The sequence below is a fragment of the Terrapene carolina genome, unplaced genomic scaffold, assembly GCF_002925995.2.
Source record: "Terrapene carolina triunguis isolate 2854851 unplaced genomic scaffold, T_m_triunguis-2.0 Scaffold68, whole genome shotgun sequence".
NCBI classification, from domain to species: domain Eukaryota; kingdom Metazoa; phylum Chordata; order Testudines; family Emydidae; genus Terrapene; species Terrapene triunguis.
The window spans coordinates 4,122,324-4,143,470 of NW_020664419.1; the positions used below are offsets into that span (position 1 = coordinate 4,122,324).

The following is a 21,147-nucleotide window of genomic DNA, read 5'->3' on the forward strand; positions in this document are numbered from 1 at the left end:
AGCAGGGTTATTATCCTCTGTCACAGTCTATACCTTGGCTTCGAAAACCTATAGAAAGGAGCTCATTTGCTCTTAACATCAACAGGGTTTTTGAGTAATGTTTTTGTCTCTGTTACACTCTGTCGGACTTCTTCGTGCGGTCAGTATAACACACCTGCAGTGCCACTTCCGATCCATTCAGCCAGTGCAGGATCTGAATGGCTTGGCTTCCTGGCGCGCTGCTGTATCAGAGCAAGGTTACTTCTGAGCTTTCTCTGAAGGGCCAGGGAGACCTGGGGCCCTTGGCTGTGGTCGCTCCATGCCTGCGACTCCCTTTTGAAATCATTGAACGTTTATGAGCAGCTGGAACATCTGGCCCAGTTTCAGGGGGGAAAAGGTAAGAGACAAGACAAGATAAACCAATAGGATCATGGTCGCCAAGGCTCATGGCCTCTGTTGCTTACCAGCCCAATAGAATAAGGCAAATACTAAAGACACCCCATTCCTACTGGTACCGACCGGCAAACATACCCCCGATGCATTCTCAATGTGACCCTTTCTCTCCACAGACTCTGACTCTCTCTGACCTGAAGCCAAAGCGGGGTCCAGTGTCGGGGGGCACACAGGTGACCATTACAGGCACCAACCTGAATGCTGGCAGCAACGTTGTGGTGACATTTGGCCGGCAGCCCTGTCTCTTTTACAGGTGCGCACGTAATCCTTCCCTGCGGCTCGTGCCGGGGGCAGGGAGCCGCGAATGGAGGGATGTGGCTGGCGCCATTTTCTGATGGGACTGTTGGGGCACCAGGCTATGAAATAGCCCCCTCTGTTTGTCTGGTGTCCTTGGTGCTGGGCTGAGCATGTGGAACGTGGTTACCGTGCTCCAGCACCTTCCCCATATGAAAGGGAGCTCATTGGGTCTCATCCCGGTGCCTATAGGATATTAGTTCTCCTCACCTAATCACCATACAGGGGGTCCCAGCTCATGGAGAGGTGACAACTGGACTAGCAGGGGGTATTGCAGATGAGGGTTGAGGTACACTGGCTGAGACGTTTGGAGTCTTCAGACTGGAATAACTGGGAGTGTGGCTGGTCACGTCTGAGCCGCATGGGCAGAGCTGTTAGGGGAAGTGGAGTGACCGTGTCCGCTGGACAGGACAGTACTGTCACCCCCTCCCCCTTGTATCTATGAGTACCAAAATCATTCAGGCACAGTTTATATTAAAAGTAAAAATCACAACGAAAGGTGTAACTCAAAAGGGAGGGAGCATGAAACCAAAGACTGGCTAGACCTTCCCTAAGCACCCTGAGGACCGTATTAGTATAGGTATGAAGCAGATATAAATCACAGTAGCCTGACCCATTATAGTTTCTCTGTTCTATTCGCACAAGCACATCTCTTGTTGTGTGTCAGTTCTGTTCTGCAGATAGAGACCTACCTCCTGCAGTCCATTAGAGGATCCTTATTGTGCGTGTCCCTGGGTGGGAAGACAGGATTCATTTCACTGTTTTGATTAGTATTTTATGTACATTTTCCATGGTCCCTGGTTAAATTTCATTACCGCTCTCCACGGGACCCGTGCTCTGCTAGTCAGTGTGGGAGTACAGTGCAAAAGATTCCATCCCACATCCCTGCCTTATCAGGGAAAAAAAAACAATTGATTCTAAGTATTAAAACAACTCTCTCATCTCTAAAAATAATCTTGCAAGATGGTGAAATGGATGGCTCAGCTGGAAACCAGGGCACAGAACTTTTCAGCTCTAGATCAGCAGTTTACTTCCACTCCAGGACGGTGGTGTCCGAGAGTCAGTGTCCTCTACTGGGTGTTCATTAATCCACATGAAAAGGAGTCCAAGTCCAGGTCTTAGTGGCATCTACAACACAAAACCTACCATCCCCACGATCAACACTAATGTAGCAATTAGCAACCAGTGGTTCCCAGAGAGGCCAAACACTAAGCAGGGCGTGAGACTGAATGCCTCTCCCACCTCCAAGGAGGCTTGCCCATTGCAGGGTTGAGGCACATTGGCAAGGTGATGGAGGGGGAAATTGCACAGCTCTCATGGCCCACGCTGCATCTGTTCTGGGGTTACAAGACTTCAGTCTCCTGGGCTGTCTCTATTGCATTTTTCAAACCCTATGAGTCATTCACGGACGTGTGGTGACCTGACGTCTGTAATGTATGGTCATGTGGTAACAGCCTGGGATTTAGGAGCTCACATGTGAACTGCAGCTGCATCGGCGCTGCTTAAAGAATCATAGAACCATAGAAGATTAGGGTTGGAAGGGACCTCAGGAGGTCATCTAGTCCAACCCCCCGCTCAAAGCAGGACCAATCCCCAACTAAATCAAAGAAGAGTGAACAGTTAGTGTTCAAGGAGCAGACACTGTATGTGAGGGCAGCTGAAGGGAGGCTGGAGGATAGAAAGGGAGCAGACGTGAAGCATGCAGGTAACAACGAGCTCAGTTTGAGCCTCCTGTGATTGTAATTAGTGATGAGACTGAGTCACAGATCACTGATTCCTACAAATCAAAGGCAGTAGGACCTTGGGTCTTTGCTCCACCCATTACAGAGGGAGAGGCAAGCTGCAAAATTCAGACCTGAATCGGGGTTTGAACCTTGCCACAAACTGGGGTTTTGGTTCTGACTCCTCTCTAATTACAGTAAAATACCATCCAGAGATCCCCAAATGCACTGTGAACATTAGTTAGCTGAGCCCACCGGTCCCCCTGTGAAGTGGGTGGTGTCATCCCATATTACAGATGGGAAAGCTGATGCAGAATCAACCCGCGGCCTTTCTTATGACAGTGGTCACTGCTGAGGCTTTGAAGGAAGAAATCAAGCACTCATCAGGGCTGTCCCTGGACGGAAACGTCTCTTGGACCCCAGCTCGGGTTCTGTTTATGCCCTGAGGCCTGAGCACTGAGAGCCCTTGCAGTTTGATCCTAGCTAGTGTGAATGTAGATGCTAATTTGTATTCAGATACACGTTATTCTGTTCCCACAAAATCCACAGCAGGGAGTTCCCCCCAGGCTAGGGATGGGCTGGTTACAAAGCACTGAATGGGGACTGGACAGCGGGGTTGGTGGCAGAGCCCGTTAATGATGACATTGTCCTGCTCACACCGTTTATGCCTGGTTGATTTTTGCTTCGTTCCGCTCACAGGAGGTCCACGAAGCACATTGTCTGTAACACCACAGCCTCGGACGACGGCTTTGATAAGGTGAAGGTGTCCGTGAGGGTGGACAAGGCCAAGATACATCAGGAGTTGCAGTTTGAGTACATGGAGGACCCCACCATCCTGAGGATTGAGCCGGAGTGGAGCATCATCAGGTACTAACACAGCCACCATTTCCTCTGTCCCTGACTCCTGGTTGTTCTCTGTTGCACAGCTGGATCCAGGCGTGTGGGCTTCTCCTGCTGATTAAGAGCCCAGTTCAGCCATGCACTTTCCAGTGGGACTTAGGTGATGTGACCTTGACTTCAACGGGGCCTAAGCATGTGCTTTGCCGAATCAGGGCCAAAGAGCCTAATGGGAGCGGAGGGTGCTCACAGGGCTAAGCCCGGATGACGATGCCTTATGCTGTATATAGTGCTCTTCAGCGGGGTGGCTCCCAAAGTACGTTGTGTGTTGTGTCTGTGTGTGCAGATGCGCCATGCATATGGAAGATCTTCCATTGACTAGGGAGAGTTCGATGGTGACTTCGGATGGTAGCTGTGTTCCTTCCAGGAGCCACAAGGGGACTTTGTGCAGTGCTTGTGTCTAAGGCTTGGTCTACACTAACCCCCCAAATCGAACTAAGGTACGCAACTTCAGCTACGTGAATAACGTAGCTGAAGTTCGAAGTACCTTAGTTCGATCTTACCTCGGTCCACACGCGGCAGGCAGGCTCCCCCGTCGACTCCGCGGTACTCCTCTCGTCTAGCTGGAGTACCGCAGTCGACGGCGAGCACTTCCTGGTTCGACTTATCGCGTCCAGACAAGACGCGATAAGTCGAACCCAGAACTTCGATTCCCAGCCGCCGAACTAGCGGCTGGGTGTAGACATACCCTAAGAAGCCTTCTGCATCTCCTCTAGCAGGACACAACTTCCCTGCTTAATGAGGCAAAATCCACACAGGAGCCTTTGCCGAATGCATGTCTTGGGAATACCGTGGCAATTGTTTTAATTACAAGGCAGTCTCGTGTCTGAGGTTGGAGATTTTTGCCCCGGTACTGAGGACTGGAGAGTTTCACCCTCCACTTCTATGCCAACCGCTCACCCCCCAAGTTCCATGCTTGCTTCCCAACTCCAGGATTTCCCCATAAGTGGTACGGGAAAAGGACTGGATTCTCTTCTGTTGCAGACTCTTCCACTTTCCCCTGTGGCTGGCTAGACCTATGCTGAGTATCTCCCAGAGGATCTCAGTGGCGAATTTCGTGATCCTCTCTGGGTTTGGCAGACAAAATAAAAACCCTCCGGAACTTGAACTGCTCCTTTCTGAATGAGGTTCAAGCAAGTTTGGGTCCCATTACTTCCTTTTGGGGCTTTTCTACACCGTAGGGTAATGTGCTCTCCAGGGGCATGATTTCTCAAGTGCACAAACGTGTTGCACATTAATTGGTCCATTCAGACCCTGCCGGTGAGCACTAAAGGTTCCCTTGTGTGCTTTAACATCGCGCTGTTTGGAACTGTGCTCCGTTAAATCACACTAGGGAATCTTCGGTGCATGCCAACAGTGTCTACACAGGCCAATTAACGTGCACTTTAGAAATCACACCCTCCTAGTGCGTGTCACCCCATCATAGACAAGCCCTTTACTTTCCACTGCTTTCCTGCACTTGCTCCAGTTGCTTTCCAAATGGCAAGCGCCGGAGTTCCATGGGAAGGCGATTTGTGGCCTGGCGGGGTCTCTCGTTAGATCTCCAGCCCACGTCTGCAGACCCAAAAGGTTCAGGTAGCGTGGAGATGCCTCCTTATTACTGAACCATCATCCTAACCAAACCTCGCAGCCATTGGAACCCTCGCGAGTTTCCTCCAGGACAGAGAGGTCCACACCGCACCGGTCACTCAGTCCCGACTTGCCCCATACCCCGTTGTGACTGTTTTAATATTTGTTTTGCCGTAGCACCCAGCGGCCCCAGAACCCCATTGTGAAGCACAGACACAAAGAAAGACATGGCCCCTGCCCACCAAGGTCCACATTCTAATGGCCCTGATCTGTGCCAAGCCCAGCTTTTCCCCTTAGTTCCACTGATGCAACCCCATTTGCTCCAGCAGGGTCGCACTGAGAAGAGTAGCTGAGAGGAGACTTTGGCCCTGAGTATGGACGGAAGCAAAGCCTTAGACAAATACTGTCACAAGCCTGCGAGACTGGCCCAGTGAAGAGAGAAATTGGTCATTAAATGCTCTAGTATTTCCTTTAAAAGATACCAAATAAGAAATATGAGTCTCCTCTCATCCATCCATCACAGCTCTCAGCTCCCCTGTCAACCTGGAGTGATTGGAGTATCTGGGGATTAGGTCGCGTCTCGTAAATACCCCGGTTCAGCTCCCATCCAGAAGATGTTTTCACAAATCAATTAATGACTTTAATTACGGTGGGGGAATTTACCGATTTTGCCAGATTGAATCTTTCCACATTGGGCTTGCGGCTTTAGTGTCTGGATTTTCCATTCTGGAGGATTGTTAGTCACAGAGTTCAGGTTATCGCTGAAATGAGAAAGCGCTTTACTCTCTTCCTCGGTGAAAGCGAGTTTAGTGCTGGCGCAAGGCGCTGGATTGACAGCGCTGGGCACTGAATCCCTCCATTATCCACAGGAAAGTGCCAGAGCAGGCAGCTTCCTCCACCCTGCCGATGCCCTGGCCACAAGTGAAAAGGGAGTTCACTCGGCAGGGCCTGTTTGCTCCTGGGTTTCTCTGCTGAAGCTGCCAACAAGAGGGCTAGTTAGCACGAGTGGAGTGGTGATGTGAAATGGGACTCTCTGCTCTTAATGGAGAGCCAGGAACAGCGTCTGCTCTTGGCCCATCTAGACCTGGCAGTTACTGCGGCGGGTGCCAACCAGGGTGGCAGCTCTGGAGTTTTGTGATGGTGGCACACCCCATCCACCAGGGCCTGGACTGAGTCCTCTTCTTCCATTCATATGCACCTCCAAGCACGCACCCCTGGGTTGGTTGCTCCCAGCCAGATCTGGATTGGAAGTGGTGATGCAGAGCTGACCTAGAGTGAGGTTTGGTGGGGCTGATCCTGGTGCCTTTAGGACCGGGGCGGCCAACCTGTAGCTCCGGAGCCACATGTGGCTCTTCAGAAGTTAATATGCAGCTCCTTGTATAGGCACCGACTCCGGGGCTGGAGCTACAGGCGCCAACTTTCCAATGTGCCAGGGGGTGATCACTGCTCAACCCCTGGCTCTGCCACATGCCCTGCCCCCACTCCTCCCCTTCCCGCCCCCTCCCCTGCGGTGCCCTCGCTTCTCCCCCCCCCCCCGAGCCTTCTGCACGCGACGAAACAGCTGATCCGGAGGTGTGGGAAGGGAGGGGGAGGCGCTGATCAGCGGGGCTGCCGGTGGGCGGGAGGGGCTGGGAGCGGGTGGGGGGAGCTGCTGAGGGGCTGCTGACATATTGCTTTGTCTCTTTGGCAATGTACATTGGTAAATTCTGCTTTAGGACATTAGTTCTCCTCACAGAACCATTGTACAGTCCAAGCTGATTGGCGGCCACAGCTTGCGGCTAGGTAACCACTGGACTAGCAGAAGGTATTGCAGATGAAGCTTGAGGTGCGTTGGCTGAGCTGTGTGGAGGCTCTGGACTGGAGAGACTCCCTGTCCCAGTGCCCGTTCCCTTGAACCGTCCAGTGCTCCATTGCTATTGAAAGAAATTAAAACCTGTGGTGCCCTCGGACTGATTGTCTGTTCAGCTGCCAGCTGGGTAGCACGGACAGATGGAGAATGCATCTCGCTGTCCAGTTAGTCCCTCCGCCCCTCGCTGTTCTAAGGGGCTGGGTAGGAGGGAATCTCCAGGGTTCATTCGGTGGAGATGAACAGCAGTGGCTTGAGTGTAATGAGTCACCTCTGAACCTGACGAGTGCTCGCTGAGCCCCGCCAGGTTAGCGCCGCTGAGCTGATGAGCTATCCCTCAGCCGCAGCTTGCACGTCTATCTGCCAGGGCTCAGCCAATCCACAGGCTCAGGTCTAACCAGGAGTCCCCAAGGCCAGGGATATGAGCTCCCATTGAGAACAGCCACTCCAGTCTGCTCAACGTCACTGCCTCACCCGGAGTATCCCCTGCCGCTTGGAGGGTCTTACACGCTGCTCCTGCTCCAGCCTGCGCCTGCTGCTGCCCTGGCCTTGTTCCAACCCTGTTCTTGATTCCTGCTCTGACCCCTGGCTTTGGTCCCCAGCCTGACCACTAGGCGTGACCCCTGCTGTTCCAACCACTTGGCCTCACTATCCACTGCTCAGTTTGACATTGAGTCAGGCCCAGTGCCAGCAAGTGTGGCAATCTAATACAATGCATCCAGCGCACCTCAGTCCTGCCTTCAGTTCCACTTCTGAGCCTCTTCTTGAGGTCAAAGCCTTGGAGAACGGTGAAGGGGGACAGGACAGAGCATCCTACATTAGCACTGTATCTCAGCATCTCTTTTCCTAGTGTGGAGCTAACCTCTGGAACTCTCCGCCACAGGGAGTCATTGAGGCAAGCAGCAAAGCAGGGCTTTCAGAAAGGGCTGGATCATTGTCTGGCCAGTGGTGACATGTGCGGCTCTTCGAGCAAATTCAAGAATGGTTTAATTGACCCCCATGCTTGAGGCTGTAAGTTGATCAACTGCCAAGGTCAGGGAAGAATTTTCCTGCTTGCTTCTAGTATAGTTTTGCATTCTTGGCAGGGGAAAGGTCACCTTCTAAGCAGCAGGTTTTGGCCACTGCTTGAGGGCAGGGTGCCAGATGAGAGAGATTTATCGTGCAATACGCTTCATCACAGCAACTTATGGGTCTCTCTTCAACTTGTCCCTGACTTCTGAGTTAAGATCTCTGAAGGCTGAATGAGTGTCATGACACCAGCCTTGCAAAGTCATCATGAAAATGTACCAGGCCAGGCACAAATTCCACTCACCTGCCATTTTCCATGGCAATAATAGAAACAAACGGATCTTATTTGATTTACCCGTCCAAAAAAAAAAAATGACTCACGCTGGGTGAGTAGAATTTTACAAGGCTACATTAAAACAGATGGTCTGGGGTTGATTTGAGTTACATTTAGCATCAGCTGGCTCTGAAGAGTAAAGAAGACATTACAGAGCCTCCCGTCCAGTCAGGGATGCACTTGAGAAAAATCCCAGACCCCAGCATTATCTGACACACAAGCTGTCAGCAGCGTCCCCATCTGCCATAGGCGAGATGTGCCCAGCCAAGCCCCAAGCGAGAGGTGGGGTGGGGAGAGTAAGGAGTTGGGAGGTGAGATGTTGTAGAGACGGGCATCATCTCTCCAGCTAATGCAGTGTCACGACCTCAACATCCCATTGTGTCTTCGCTTCCATTTCTCAGCATGCACAATAAAGGAAGAGAGAGATTGAGATGGCCATTTAATGTCAGGCAGAGAGCTCTCCGCAGCGGGCCAGGCCAGGGAGTGCTGGAAATCCTTACAGAGCTACCGGTGTCTCAGAGAATCAGAGAATATCAGGGTTGGAAGGGACCTCAGGAGGTCATCTAGTCCAACCCCCTGCTCAAAGCAGGACCAATCCCCAACTAAATCATCCCAGCCAGGGCTTTGTCAAGCCTGACCTCTAATGAAGGAGATTCCACCACCTCCCTAGGTAACCCATTCCAGTGCTTCACCACCCTCCTAGTGAAAAAGTTTTTCCTACTATCCAACCTAAACCTCCCCCACTGCAACTTGAGACCATTACTCCTTGTTCTGTCATCTGCTACCACTGAGAACAGTCTCCATTCACTTCTAAAACCAGAGACACTGTTCACCATCCCGTGGCCCAGGGTGACTGTGCTCTGAGCTACTGCCAAGCGGGATGCTCAGGGAGTCCAGCTGGGGAAAATCCTGATTGACCTAAAGCCTGGGGGGAAGATGGAGCGGCTGAGTGGAGATGGGGACAGAGGGGAAGGGGTGGAAGGAAGAACCAAGCCAGTCAGAGGGGCGGGAGGTGGACCTGGTTGAGATCAGCCACAGAAGAGTTGGCAGAAGGCGGTGGGACCAGAGAGAAGTGTGCTGCTGTGCATGCCTGAGGCTGGGGCCTGTTAGTGCTCTGATCAGCTGAGCTTCCTCTTCCAATCAGGGGTTGCTTCTCCAGCCTAAACACACGAATAGGCCCTTTCCTCAGCTTTCAGGGCTGGTGTGGGGTGAACACCACCTTACACACAAGTAAAGCTAGCCACTGGTATGTCTACCCAGGCTGCAGTCACGTCTTGGATTGCAGTGTGGACATGGGTTTGAGAGCCAAACCTAGATCCAAATGGGCATTTTGCAGATTGCCTCCTCTCTCCACTGGGATGGACCAGAGCCATGGATTCAAACTGAATGCTGCGGTTGGAGCCTCTCTCTTCGGGCGTGTCTGCACAGCAGCCGGGAGATGGGTAGACAGACCCACCCTAGCTCTGCTGAAGCTAGCACCTAAAAAGAACAGTGTGGCCATGTTGGCAGGTGGTGGCTGGTCTGATTACATAGCGAAGGGTTCAGGCGGGTTTATACTGAGGCAACTAGCCCGAGTCACTGCCCGTATCACTGCAACGTCGAGGCACTAGTGCGAGCACCGCTTGTGCAGGTATGTCTCTGCGCACTGGGAATGACACCTCCCAGCTGCTATATAGAGAGACCCTTCGATTCTGCCATCTCCAGAGATCACTGCGGCCACGCGGGTACAATCAACTCATTCACACACTTTGCAATAAATGTTTAGTAAGTGAATGTAAAGCAGGCGACAGGTCTGAGAAGGAGAGCACCGGAGGGCGGGGGCCTCAGTGTTCAAAGCAGTTTGAGTCCCCTGTCACAGAAACAACAGAACAAGATGCACCCTGGAGAGATGCAGCTAAGACCCGTAGTGAGAGAGAACCCAAGCCACAGGTGCTCAGCTGGGAGGGGAGTACCTGGGAGTCACAGCAAATCAGACGGGGGTTTGCAATGTGACGTGGCAGCAGAAATGCTCGTGTGAATGTTTGGACCTGCTAGACGGGGCATCACTTCCCAGACCAGGGGTGTGGGAGTCCCTCTCTGCCCGTCTGTCCAAGGGATTCGCAGATCACCCATCACTGCAACATTCACTTCTGGGCCTTGATAACAGGCAATTCTTGTTGTTCCTTCTTTCTGTTCTGTAGTGGAAACACCCCCATAGCCGTGTGGGGAACTCACCTGGACCTTATCCAGAACCCTCAGATCCGGGCCAAGCATGGTGGGAAAGAACACGTCAATGTGAGTATTGTCGCCGGGAAGGGGAGCCGTGTTAAGGAACGTGGCCGGGCTGGTGAAAGGGGCTACGGGACAGCTCTGGAGATTGGAGTCTCCTGTTTAGCCACAAAACAGGCAGAGCGTTAGCAGCCCAAGCAAGCCTGCCTGCCCAGTGTGCCTCAAATCCAACCTGCAGCGGGGAGAGGAGAGTTGATTCTCCCAGATCCAGGTGGTTCCCAGTCTCTGCTGCGACAGTTAGTGGCAGGGATAATTTCTGTTATACGGGCACTCATCATCTAGGAATTGTCACCGATTGCCTATTGCACACCAGGCCCCACACTGCATTCCGATATCAACGATGTGGGTCACCTAGCTGCCATGCCACGGGGTGGAAGGTGAGTCGAGCACACTGGGGCAGCAGGGACTGGGAACACCCTGCTGTCACTTTAGCAACACCCTATTGATGTTGGCAAAGTGCTTTGAGATGACTGCCTAGGAGTCCTGCGGAAAGGGATCTGGGGGCTATAGTGGACCACAAGCTAAATATAAGTCAACAGTGTAACACTAAAGCAAAAAAAGTCAACATCGTCTGGGATGTATTAGCAGGAGTGTTGTAAGCAAGACACGAGAAGTAATTCTTCCGCTCCACTCTGTGCTGCTAAGGCCTCAGCTGGAGTATTGTGTCCAGTTCTGGGTGCCACATTTCAGGAAAGATGTGGGCAAAATGGAGAAAATCCAGAGGAGAGCAACAAAAATGATTAAAGGTCTAGAAAACATGACCTATGAGGGAAGATTGAAAAAACTGGGTTTGTTTAGTCTGGAGAAGAGAAGGCTGAGGGGAGACATGATAACAGTTTTCAAGTACATATAAGGTTATAAGGAGGAGGGAGAAAAATTGTTCTTGTTAACCTCTGAGGGTAGGACAAAAAGCAATTGGTGTAAATTACAGCAAGGGAGGTTCAGGTTGGACATTGGGAACAACTTCCTGTCAGGGTAGTTAACCACTGGAACAAATTGCCTAGGGAGGTTGTGGAATCTCCGTCATTGGAGGTTGTTAAGAACAGGTAAGACAAACCCTTGCAAGGGATGGTCTAGTAGTTGTTACTTAGTCCTGCCTTGAGTGCAGAGGACTGGACTAGATGACCTCTTGAGGTCCTTCCAGTCCTACGATTCTGTGAAACCCTTGGAAGAAACCCTTGGAACAAAAGGATTTGTTCTTACTACCAGCTCCAGACCCTGTGAAACACCCACACTCTCACTCAGCCAGGCCCCATGGCCTTGCATGCTCGTTGCCAACAGGCAGCTAGCACTGAGTGAGGCCTCAGAGTCCAGCTGCCTGTTCACACTGCGGCTGAGGCTCTGGCAGGCCCATTTTCACTGAGAGAGGAAGCAGGGAGCAGCTGTGTTGCCCTTCTGCTGACATGAAGAGTGACAGTCACGAGGCTGCTTGAGAAACCAGCTGTCCCATACACCTGCCCTCAAAATGTCAGGTGTCCCCAGCCTTCTGGAGCCATCCTTGATGTGTTCTCCACAGCGAGTCACAGAGAGGGGCTGCTGACCCAGGGGAGTGGCTGGACTCCACTTACTGGGCATGACCTGGCCCTGGCACTGCTGGGCAAGGCCCTGATCCCACTGGATGCTGAGCACAGCTTGAGAAGGGTTGAGTAGCTGATGGCATTCTGCCTCTGCTGGGATCAGGCCCAGACTCTGAGCGAGGGAGGCTAAGGCAGGTACAGAGGCCTGCCTCAGCCCACCCACCAATGCATTCCCCCAACAAAGTCCCAGGGAATCCCAGGGTGGCATTCCTCATCTGCTGCTATGTGGGTCCTCTCCCCTGATGGTTGGTGGCGATGAAGAGCTAAACCCACTCCCCGGCTTCCCTGGCACCACTTCTCTGCCTCCACAACAGCACAGCAATAAACTACATCTATCAAGGCACAGATTGTTTTTCTATTACCCACAAGCCCCTGCAAAATGCCACCAATCCCTTTAGCCTGTGAAGGTCTGTGTGCCTAGCAGAAGGGACTGGTGCAGAAATTACCCTGAAAGCTCCAAGGTCCCTTCCAATAATACATGCCTTCAATAAACCAAGAGCCAGCGTCCTCCTTTCCCACCCCATACCTTCCGCCTTGCCGGTGTAATAGGCCAAGCCACTCTCGATTAGGCTCTGCGCCAGCTCCCAGAGCGCTCATGTCGAGCTAAATCTAGAGTGACACCGCTCGGGCCAGCCACGGCAGCGAGAAGAGATTGGCCTGTGCTCAGGAGTCCCCACGGCAGGGCGAGGAGACTGACAGGGGCAGGGTTTAATCAGGGCTTGTTGCTGTGAGGAGCAGAGATCGAAGGAGCCAGGGGGCAGGGAGGGAGAAATGAGCGTCCTTCTCCTAAAACCACGTCTCATCCAAAGGAAACCACATGTCCGGATGTTGGAACATCAAGCAAAAAAAAAAAAAAAATACCCCAAACAAACCCATAACAAATAAAACCTGGAGACATCCCTGGGTGATTCTGGAGCGAAATTAAAAGGGTGCGAACTAGGAAGGGTCATTGTAACTGGCTAGGAGATTAGCATCAGCTTCTTAGTGTCTCCTGACTTACCTTGCTATACACAGAGATGGCTTTTTAGGGAAGGTCTCTGCTGCAGGGGACACCAGCTGACACTGGCCCAGGCTTTTCTCAGAGAGTTTGGCATCGATTCTTTCATACTACGGGGCCCCTCTCCCCGTGATTTGCTCGGACACACATCATCAATAGCCTCACAGGCACTAGTGCCCTCATTTTCAAAGACGCTGGGCACCTCCAGCTTCCATGGGATCCCTGGGGTTTGGGGCTACCTGGCCCTTCTGAAAATCAGGCCAAATGACCCTCCTTTTGAGAGATGTTGAGTGCTCACAGCTCCCACTGACTTTAGCTGTACTGTGTTTGTGGCTTCTGAAACCCCAGGTGCTACTGAACAAATTTTTTCTCTCATTTACTGGTGTAACACCACTGGCTGGTGAAGCTGCTCCCAATTTACACCAGGGTAAGTGACAGCAGAACCAGGCCATTAAGTCCTGGTGGGTCTCCTGGCTGCAGAGGGCTGGCTATGCTGCTCCTGAATTGGCCAGAGGGGGAATTCATGTTACCCCAGTGAATCCGTGGTAGAGCCAAGAATAGGACTCAGGAGTCCTGATTTCCCATCCCCTGCTTTAACCACTAGACAACACTCCTCCCCTTTTGTCCTGCTACCTCCCTTTATCCCAGCGGTGCCATGTAATGGCTCCTAGCCTTAGAGGTAGGGCCAAACCCAGAGAGAGGCTGAGCCCCTGCAGCCCCATTGGCTCAATGAGTATTCCAGGTGCCTATGGCCCCCCAGCATTCGGCCCCTACAGAGGGTGTGTGAGGCACATTCTCGGTTGGACCCGAGACATGGAGTAGGTTTGGAGCCTGATTCCACCTCCCACTACCTCCCACCACTTACAATAATCTCTGGGGGCAATCCTGGGTCATGCTAGGTATTTTCCTATCCTGTTGCATTTACCAAGTGTCACTTGGACGATAGATTCTCCAGCATTCAGAGCTAGCTGCCTGCAGTGCTTCATCCCCTTCAGCAAGCACTCGTCATCCCCCTGACAGGGAGCAACATGAGGCTGGGCCACCTAGTGACTAGCTCAAGCTATAAGTGCCCTCATCAGCCAACAGGCCATGTTCTAATGTCACTTACTCCTGTGTAAAACCAGCAGATCGTCACTGGAGTTACACCATGCTTAGATCAGAATCAGGCCCCATGTAGACTGCCCAGCTGTCATGGGCAGTTGACCCCTGGAGAGGGATTTAAACTTGCGAACTGCTGGTTGACTCAGCGGGTGAGAGCTCTTGGTACCTAGTCATAGCCTGACTTCCTGTGCACAGGCTGATCTTGGGTCTTTCAGTGCTAGAGCAGAGCTGTCCCAGTGTGGCTCATCTGCATGGCTGCATCCTCTGCATTTAACTTGGTCCAAATCACTTTTCTCATCTGAATTGATCTGGGCAAAATCAACGCCAGCCCCCGTATTAAAGTAGACGTAATAGCGAACGCTCTTTGAGCAGGGGCGGATTGCAGCAAACAGTGAAAGGGACGTTTGAAAAGGAAAATCATAAAGCCAGGCTTGGGTTCATGATTATTTGTACTAAAGTAACTTTGAGAGGCCTCAGCTGAGTGCCACACATATGCTTGGTGAGAGACTGTCTGTCCTGCCTATTTGGACTGTTAGCTCTTCAGGGCAGGGACAGTGGGCATGTCTTCACTACCCGCCGATCCGGCGGGTAGCAATCGGTCTATCGGGGATCGACTTACCGCGTCTAGTGAAGACGCGGTAAAATCGATCCCTGATCGCTCTGCCGTCGACTCCGGAAATCCACCTCGGCAAGAGGCGGCAGCGGAGTCGGCGGCAGCACGGCAGCGGTCGACTTTCCCGCGTCCTCACCGCCAGGTAAGCCGACCTAAAATACGCAACTTCAGCTACGGTATTCACGTAGCTGAAGTTGCGTATCTTAGGTCGGACCCCCGCTGTAGTGTAGACCCAGCCTAAGTAATATTACACCCATTTTACAGGTGGGGATCTGAAGTACAGAGAGACTTAGGCTACGTCCTCACTGGGGGGGGGGTCGATTTAAGATATGCTTCGATGTATCGGAGCCGACTTACCCCGCTGTGAGGACGGCGGCAAATCGACCTCCACGGCTCCCCCGTCGACGGCGCTTACTCCTACCTCCGCTGGTGGAGTACAAGCGTCGATTCGGGGATCGATTGTCGCGTCCGGATGAGACGCGATAATTCGATCCCCAAGAGATCGATTTCTACCCGCCGATTCAGGCGGGTAGTGTAGACGTAGCCTTAGGGCTTGTCTACATGGGGGAGTTATTCCAGAATAACTCTTCCTGATTAACCCCAGGTGTGGACACTCTTGTTCTGGAATAAGAGTGCCTATTCTGAATGCCAGATCTCCTGGATCCCAGTGCAGTGCCTTAAACGCCAGGCCACCCTCTGGAGCCAAAGTCTGGATACCCCAAACTTTGCAGGGGGGGAAAGGCAGGTTCAGTCGACCAGCCCATTATAGGGATTGTGGCTGCTGACAAAACTGAGATCCTTCTGCAGGTGCAGCTTTTGGACAGTTTCCAGGGAGAAGGGGATCTGGAGCTCGGGTTGGACCTGCGTGCAGTAAAAGGCAGAGCTTTCCATTCCGGGGGGAAAGTGGTGACACCGGCATCCTTGGAGTTCAAAGCCCCCCATGGAACAGGTGCAAGTTGTCCTCACAGTGTGCCTCAGCCCTGAGCCGGAGCAACTGAGGACTCACTTGCAGGAGCGATGGGCTCCCCCATGCCCCTTCCAGCCATGGCCCCGGCTGAGTGTGCTCTCAAGGTGCTGAATGTCGTGGTGGAGTGACTAGTGCCCCAGCCGGTCCCTCGCAGCAGCCCAGTAGCTACCTTCCTCTCCCCAGCTGTGGGTGGGATATTGTTCTATTGGAAGGGATTCAGTCTCTTGTAAAGTGTCTGTTGGGGGAGGGGCTGCTCTGATAAAGCTCTCCCTTGGCTCATGCCCTCTAGATCTGCGAGGTACAGAACGCCACGGAGATGACCTGCCAGGCCCCAGCACTGCCCGTGGACCCAAATCACCAGTCCGAGCTAACCGAGCGCCCAGAAGAGTTTGGTTTCATCCTGGATAATGTTCAGTCCCTGCTGATCCTCAACAAAACCAACTTCACCTACTACCCAAACCCAGTCTTTGAGGCTTTCAACCCCTCGGGGATCCTGGAGCTGAAGCCAGGAACTCCCATCATACTAAAGGTGAGGAGATGGGGGTAAGGGAGCAGCATCAGAGAACGATGATGCCCTCCAGGAACATATCCAGCCAATCACAGCACAGCTCATGCCAACATCCCACCAGTCCCAACACAGCCCTCACCAGCATCTCACCAGTCCCAGCATCACCAGTCCTAACAGAGGGCCTGCCAACATCCCTCCAATCACAACAGAGATGCCACCAGCACCCCACCAATCGTAGCACTGCTCCTGCCAACGTCCCACCAATCACAGTACAGCGTTCTTAACTTTACCCCAAACCACAGCAGATATTGTCTTGTGCTGTAGGAGCCTGGTGTGCGGATTAGATTGAGCAGCGGCAGAAACTGCACTGAAAAGGGAAGCATGGAGAGAGAACGTTTGTGTTGTTCCATAATATCCTAACCGCAAGGGACAGAGCTTCGAACAACTAATCTTTTCACTTCTTGACAGTTTGCCCTAATGGAAGTACATGGAGTAGACCCTCAGCTGGTGTAACGCAGCATAGCTCTGTTGACTTTCCTGGAGCTACACTGATTTACACCAGCTGAGAATCTGGCCCCATGTCTCTGTTTGTGCTGCAGTACGTGACAATATGGTTATTAGGACAGCCAGACGTAGCACGTTTGGAATTATAAAGCTTGCTCACTCGCCATTTGTGCAAATCCGAGAACAACCTCTTTGTGGTTTGAGACGTTCTGTGAGCCAGACAGCGAGCACGAGCACTTTCTGGCCTACATTTTCCAATATGGGCCTCTGTATGTGATGTGTGTGCAAACAGATAATTGCGCACACAAAAGACACACTTGCACATTCAAAACAGGCAACCATTTTGCAGGTGTAAGTGTGTTTTGTGGGTCCAGTTAGCGGCTTGTGCAGGCACAGACGAGACACCTATTTTTGCAAATGTAGGCCTGTAATTCCAGATAGACAAGACGCAAGGAAGCCCTGTACCAAGCTGTCCCGATCTTCCAGGGGTGGGTCAGGATTTACTCTCATTGGGGAAGGCCATAAGTGATGAGCCAAGGAGGGCATGTCTAGGGATGGCCCTCACATCACAGGGACAACCCAATGGCAGGTTACACCCTGCTGAGATGTTTGTGGGTTTGCTCCTCTCGGTCCAGGGGAAGAACCTAATCCCGCCAGTGACTGCAGGGAACGCCAAGCTAAATTACACCGTGCTGATAGGAGAGAAGCCATGTGTGGTGACTGTGTCGGACGTGCAGCTGCTGTGCGAGTCCCCGAACCTCATTGGACGGCACAAAGTGATGGTAAGCCAGGCGTTAATGGGAAACCCCGAGAGAATGGGAACCACTGAGAATTCCGGGATCCTTTGGAATTTGGATCCCATTATTGTAGTCACTAGGAACCTTGGTGACCCCCTCCAGAAGGCAACGCCCCAGTCTTGGGTGTTAAAATAAACAAACCTGGAGACCCTTGTAGCTCATGGGGGATCTTGTAAAAGCAAACAGCCCCATTATAGGGAATCCCTTCAGTAGAAGCCCACTTCTCTGCTTTGCATGGGACCAGCTGTGTGGTGCCAAAGTATTTGTGCAGTGTGGCTACATGTATGTGGCATGACGCCTCCATGCCACCAAACGCTCCCGCGGGGGAAGAGTGCTAGCGCTGGCTGCAGCAATAGTCAGCATGGAAAGGGTTAAAATCTGCCACCTAGGAAAAGAATGGAAGTGCAGGGCATTGACCATAGGGTGAATGGATCTTTGGGCTTTGGGGCCAAAAGATGACGCTGCCACCGGCATAATTTGGTATTATTTTTAGTATTCATTAGTGAAATTGTGGCCTGAGAGGTAGCTCCTCCTCCTCCCTCCGTATCACTCCTTTATCCTCCTCTTCTCCATACTTTGAATACTGTCGATACAGAATGAGTCAGCAAAATCATTTGCATTCTACAATCCTATTGGTTGAAAGAAATGAATCTGCAAATGACATTACACCCTGGGCATGCCAACAGACAAGGCTGCTGTCTGCAAATGTGGATGAGCAATGTTTTTGATTGACCCTGATCAATTTATTCCCCCCACCCCCAGAAGCTGGTAGGGTAGATTTTTTTGGTTATAATTTCAACGATGAGAAACCTGTAGAGGTTGCTGGAGATATAATATTTGGGTACGTAAGGAGAGAGTGTTTTCTGAGTTAGAGCAGAGAACTGGTGGTTAGGACGCCCCAGGTTCCATTTTTGACTCTGCCACAAACTCACTGTGTGACCTTGGTCACTTCACCTCCCTATGCCAGAGTTTCTCCCGCTGTAAAATGGAGGTGATAATCCGTGCCAGCCATAATGCGGGGCTCAATTCATCCACAGTTGTAGAGCACATTATGATCCTCCAAGGGAAGCACTAGTGATGCCATTCTCTGCTTTAATTCCAGGGCTTTTGAAGAGCACATAATGAGTCTGCCAGCATTTTCATGGATGTAGTTGAAAAGGTGCTCAGTCAGGGGCTGGCAAAGCCAAGGCCTGGGAGATAAGCCATGAGGCAGGAGGATGGCAAATGAACCCAAGGGGTTCAGTGAGCCTGAGAGCAGAATCGGGCCTTTCCACGACACAGGGATTCTCTGATCACTGCAGCCCGGGGCAGGTAGAGAGAGTCAAAGAATGAGGCTCCCCATGTACAGGAAAGGCCCCACTAGAACCGTGGGAAGATGGTAGCGTTTAAACATGTTTGTGAGCATCAGTAACATGACAAAAAGAACGAGGAGTCCTTGTGGCACCTTAGAGACTAACAAATTAATAAGCTTTATGCCCAAGTAAATGTGTTAGTCTCTAAGGTGCCACAAGGACTCCGCGTTCTTTTTGCTGATACAGACTAATACGGCTACCGCTCTGAAACCAGTAACATGACAGTGCACTAAGGGCGAGTTAATGCCATCAATCTGCACACACAGAGCCATTGCTCTGATAATGGCTGAGCTGCGAATCAAGGACAGACGGTTACCTGCAGTAAAAGCCGCCGTTTTAGGAATGGCATGGAAGCTGGAATTAACCGAGGGAACAGCTGTTCTGGGGAATGCCTTCTCCGGTATGACACTGTTGTTCCTCAAGTTAGTGCCTCGCTGTTTCACTGGAACTCCACTGTGAAGATGAGGAGCGGGTTGGGAATTAATAGTCAGATCTCCTGGGTCCTTCTGCCAGTGATATGCTGTGTGATCTTGAGCAAATCACTGAACGTCCCCGTTGCTGGGAAGTTGGGGGGTGGTAACACTTACCTAGGTCCACAAGGGCTTGTGAGAATGTATGAACAATTGCCAAGTGGGATAGTGAAGTAGGAAACCACGGTGATAGTGTTTCATGTTGATGTCAGCGTGTTCCCTCCCTCGGTCAGCTCTCAGTGCAAGGATCAGCAAAACAGCGACAGAGTTAAATAACAGTAGGAGAGAGAAAACTAAAAGACCTGGATCGAGTGCATGGTTTTGAGATGAGCTATGAAAAGGGGCGAAGGGTCACTGAGGTGAGAGGCGCAGGAGGGCTCTTCCAGAGGGGAGAAGCTGCAGCGGAGAGAGATGCGTATACAGTATGTGAGAGGAGGGGGCGGGGGGGGGGGGGGGGGGGGGGGGGGGACGGGGACGACGAGAATAAGGTTTGCACTTAACCTCAGCTGAGGCCGTCTCCCAAATCCTTAGTCACTCCTGTGTGGAGGTCAGGTCTCCAGGGCTAGGTCTGGGAGGGAGGGAGCATGTACTGGGATGTATAGAGTCCTGTTGCAACAATAGAATTAGCACAATGATCATCCTGTCGTAAGCTAGATTGTGAGTAGAGGATCTGGCACAAATCTATTGCCACTGGTGCTGAATTCCAGTTTGGCCTGAGGCTGGAGAAGAGACCGGATACCACACAGAGTCTCACTCCCAGAAAGCATGTCCAGGTCGAGGTCCTTGGCCAGGCCATGTGTGTATAGAAAGGATATGGAGGCATCTGCTCTGTGCTTGGACCATATATAAAGTGCAGGATTCCAGCTTCCCGCTGATTTCTGTCTCCCCCAGTCCTCGAAATTACAGGAAGGATCTGAGCAGAATGTTTGCAAGAGGCTCAGATTGTTAGCGTCAGGGCAGTGAAATCAAACAAGAGGTCAAAGAGGGCAAGAGAAGAAGAAACTGACAAGGAAACCAGGTTGCTTCCTGTGAAGCCAGAGCTGAGAGCAAGGACGTTAACTCACAGAATCCTAGGAGCTACTGATCAACCTGTCTGGCAGGGTGACCAGATGTCCCGATTTTATAGGGACAGTCCCGATATTTGGGGCTTTTTTTTTATATGGGCTCCTATTACCCCCCACCCCAACCCGATTTTTCACACTTGCTATCTGGTCACCCTACTGTCTGATCACATCTAGTACGTCCCCCAGGGCAGGGCAAGACTGCTCTATCCCATCCATTCTCCAATCCATGTTAAATGGTCCCAGCAACAGGGCAGCCCCATTTTGGGAGACAAGCCAATGAGCTGATCCGTCTCTCTGGTAGGGAGCATTGTCTCATATTTAGTTTAGCTTTCCCGTTCCTTAATCCCACCCCTGCTTCTCGGCAGCTCCTGTACACTCCCCAGGACAGACACCCTGCTCTCCTTCTCATACAGTGCCCGTGTCTCTAGAGCGGCCTTTCACTATGCATGGCGCACGCATCCACAGGAACCCTCTGGAGGAAATCCAGGCTTCCTTCCGCTGTCTTTAGAGCGGGTGTTTCATTTTTAGCAAGCTCTTGATAAGCAGGTTCTACATGCAGAGGCCCTAGAGCCGCAGGTCCCAATCCCAGCAGCGCCCACTCAGCCCTTCACCTTCCCATGGTAGACACGCTGGGCCAGATCTTCAGCTTGTGCAAGTCAGGGTAATGGCACAGAGGGGCGGTGTCGATTTACACCCGCTGAAGATCTGGCCCGCTTAGTTCCCTGCTGTTTACCGTGGGTGAGTCCTGCAGACAAGACCATGAAATCCAAGGTCATGCTTGCTCCGTGTGGCCATGAAAGAATCCCTGACACATGCTGCCCCACAGCC

General features: G+C 51.9%; 1 protein-coding gene across 1 annotated transcript in view; it reads left to right on the plus strand.

The window, feature by feature from the left end:
• Positions 1-21,147, plus strand: part of PLXNA4 (plexin A4) — a 568,109-nt gene that overhangs the window by 462,834 nt on the left and 84,128 nt on the right. The window contains exons 14-18 of the mRNA XM_026648894.2: positions 549-685; positions 3,147-3,314; positions 10,282-10,375; positions 15,914-16,153; positions 17,272-17,418. Of these exons, the coding sequence (XP_026504679.1) occupies positions 549-685; positions 3,147-3,314; positions 10,282-10,375; positions 15,914-16,153; positions 17,272-17,418 (786 nt within the window). The remainder of the gene's footprint in view (positions 1-548; positions 686-3,146; positions 3,315-10,281; positions 10,376-15,913; positions 16,154-17,271; positions 17,419-21,147) is intronic.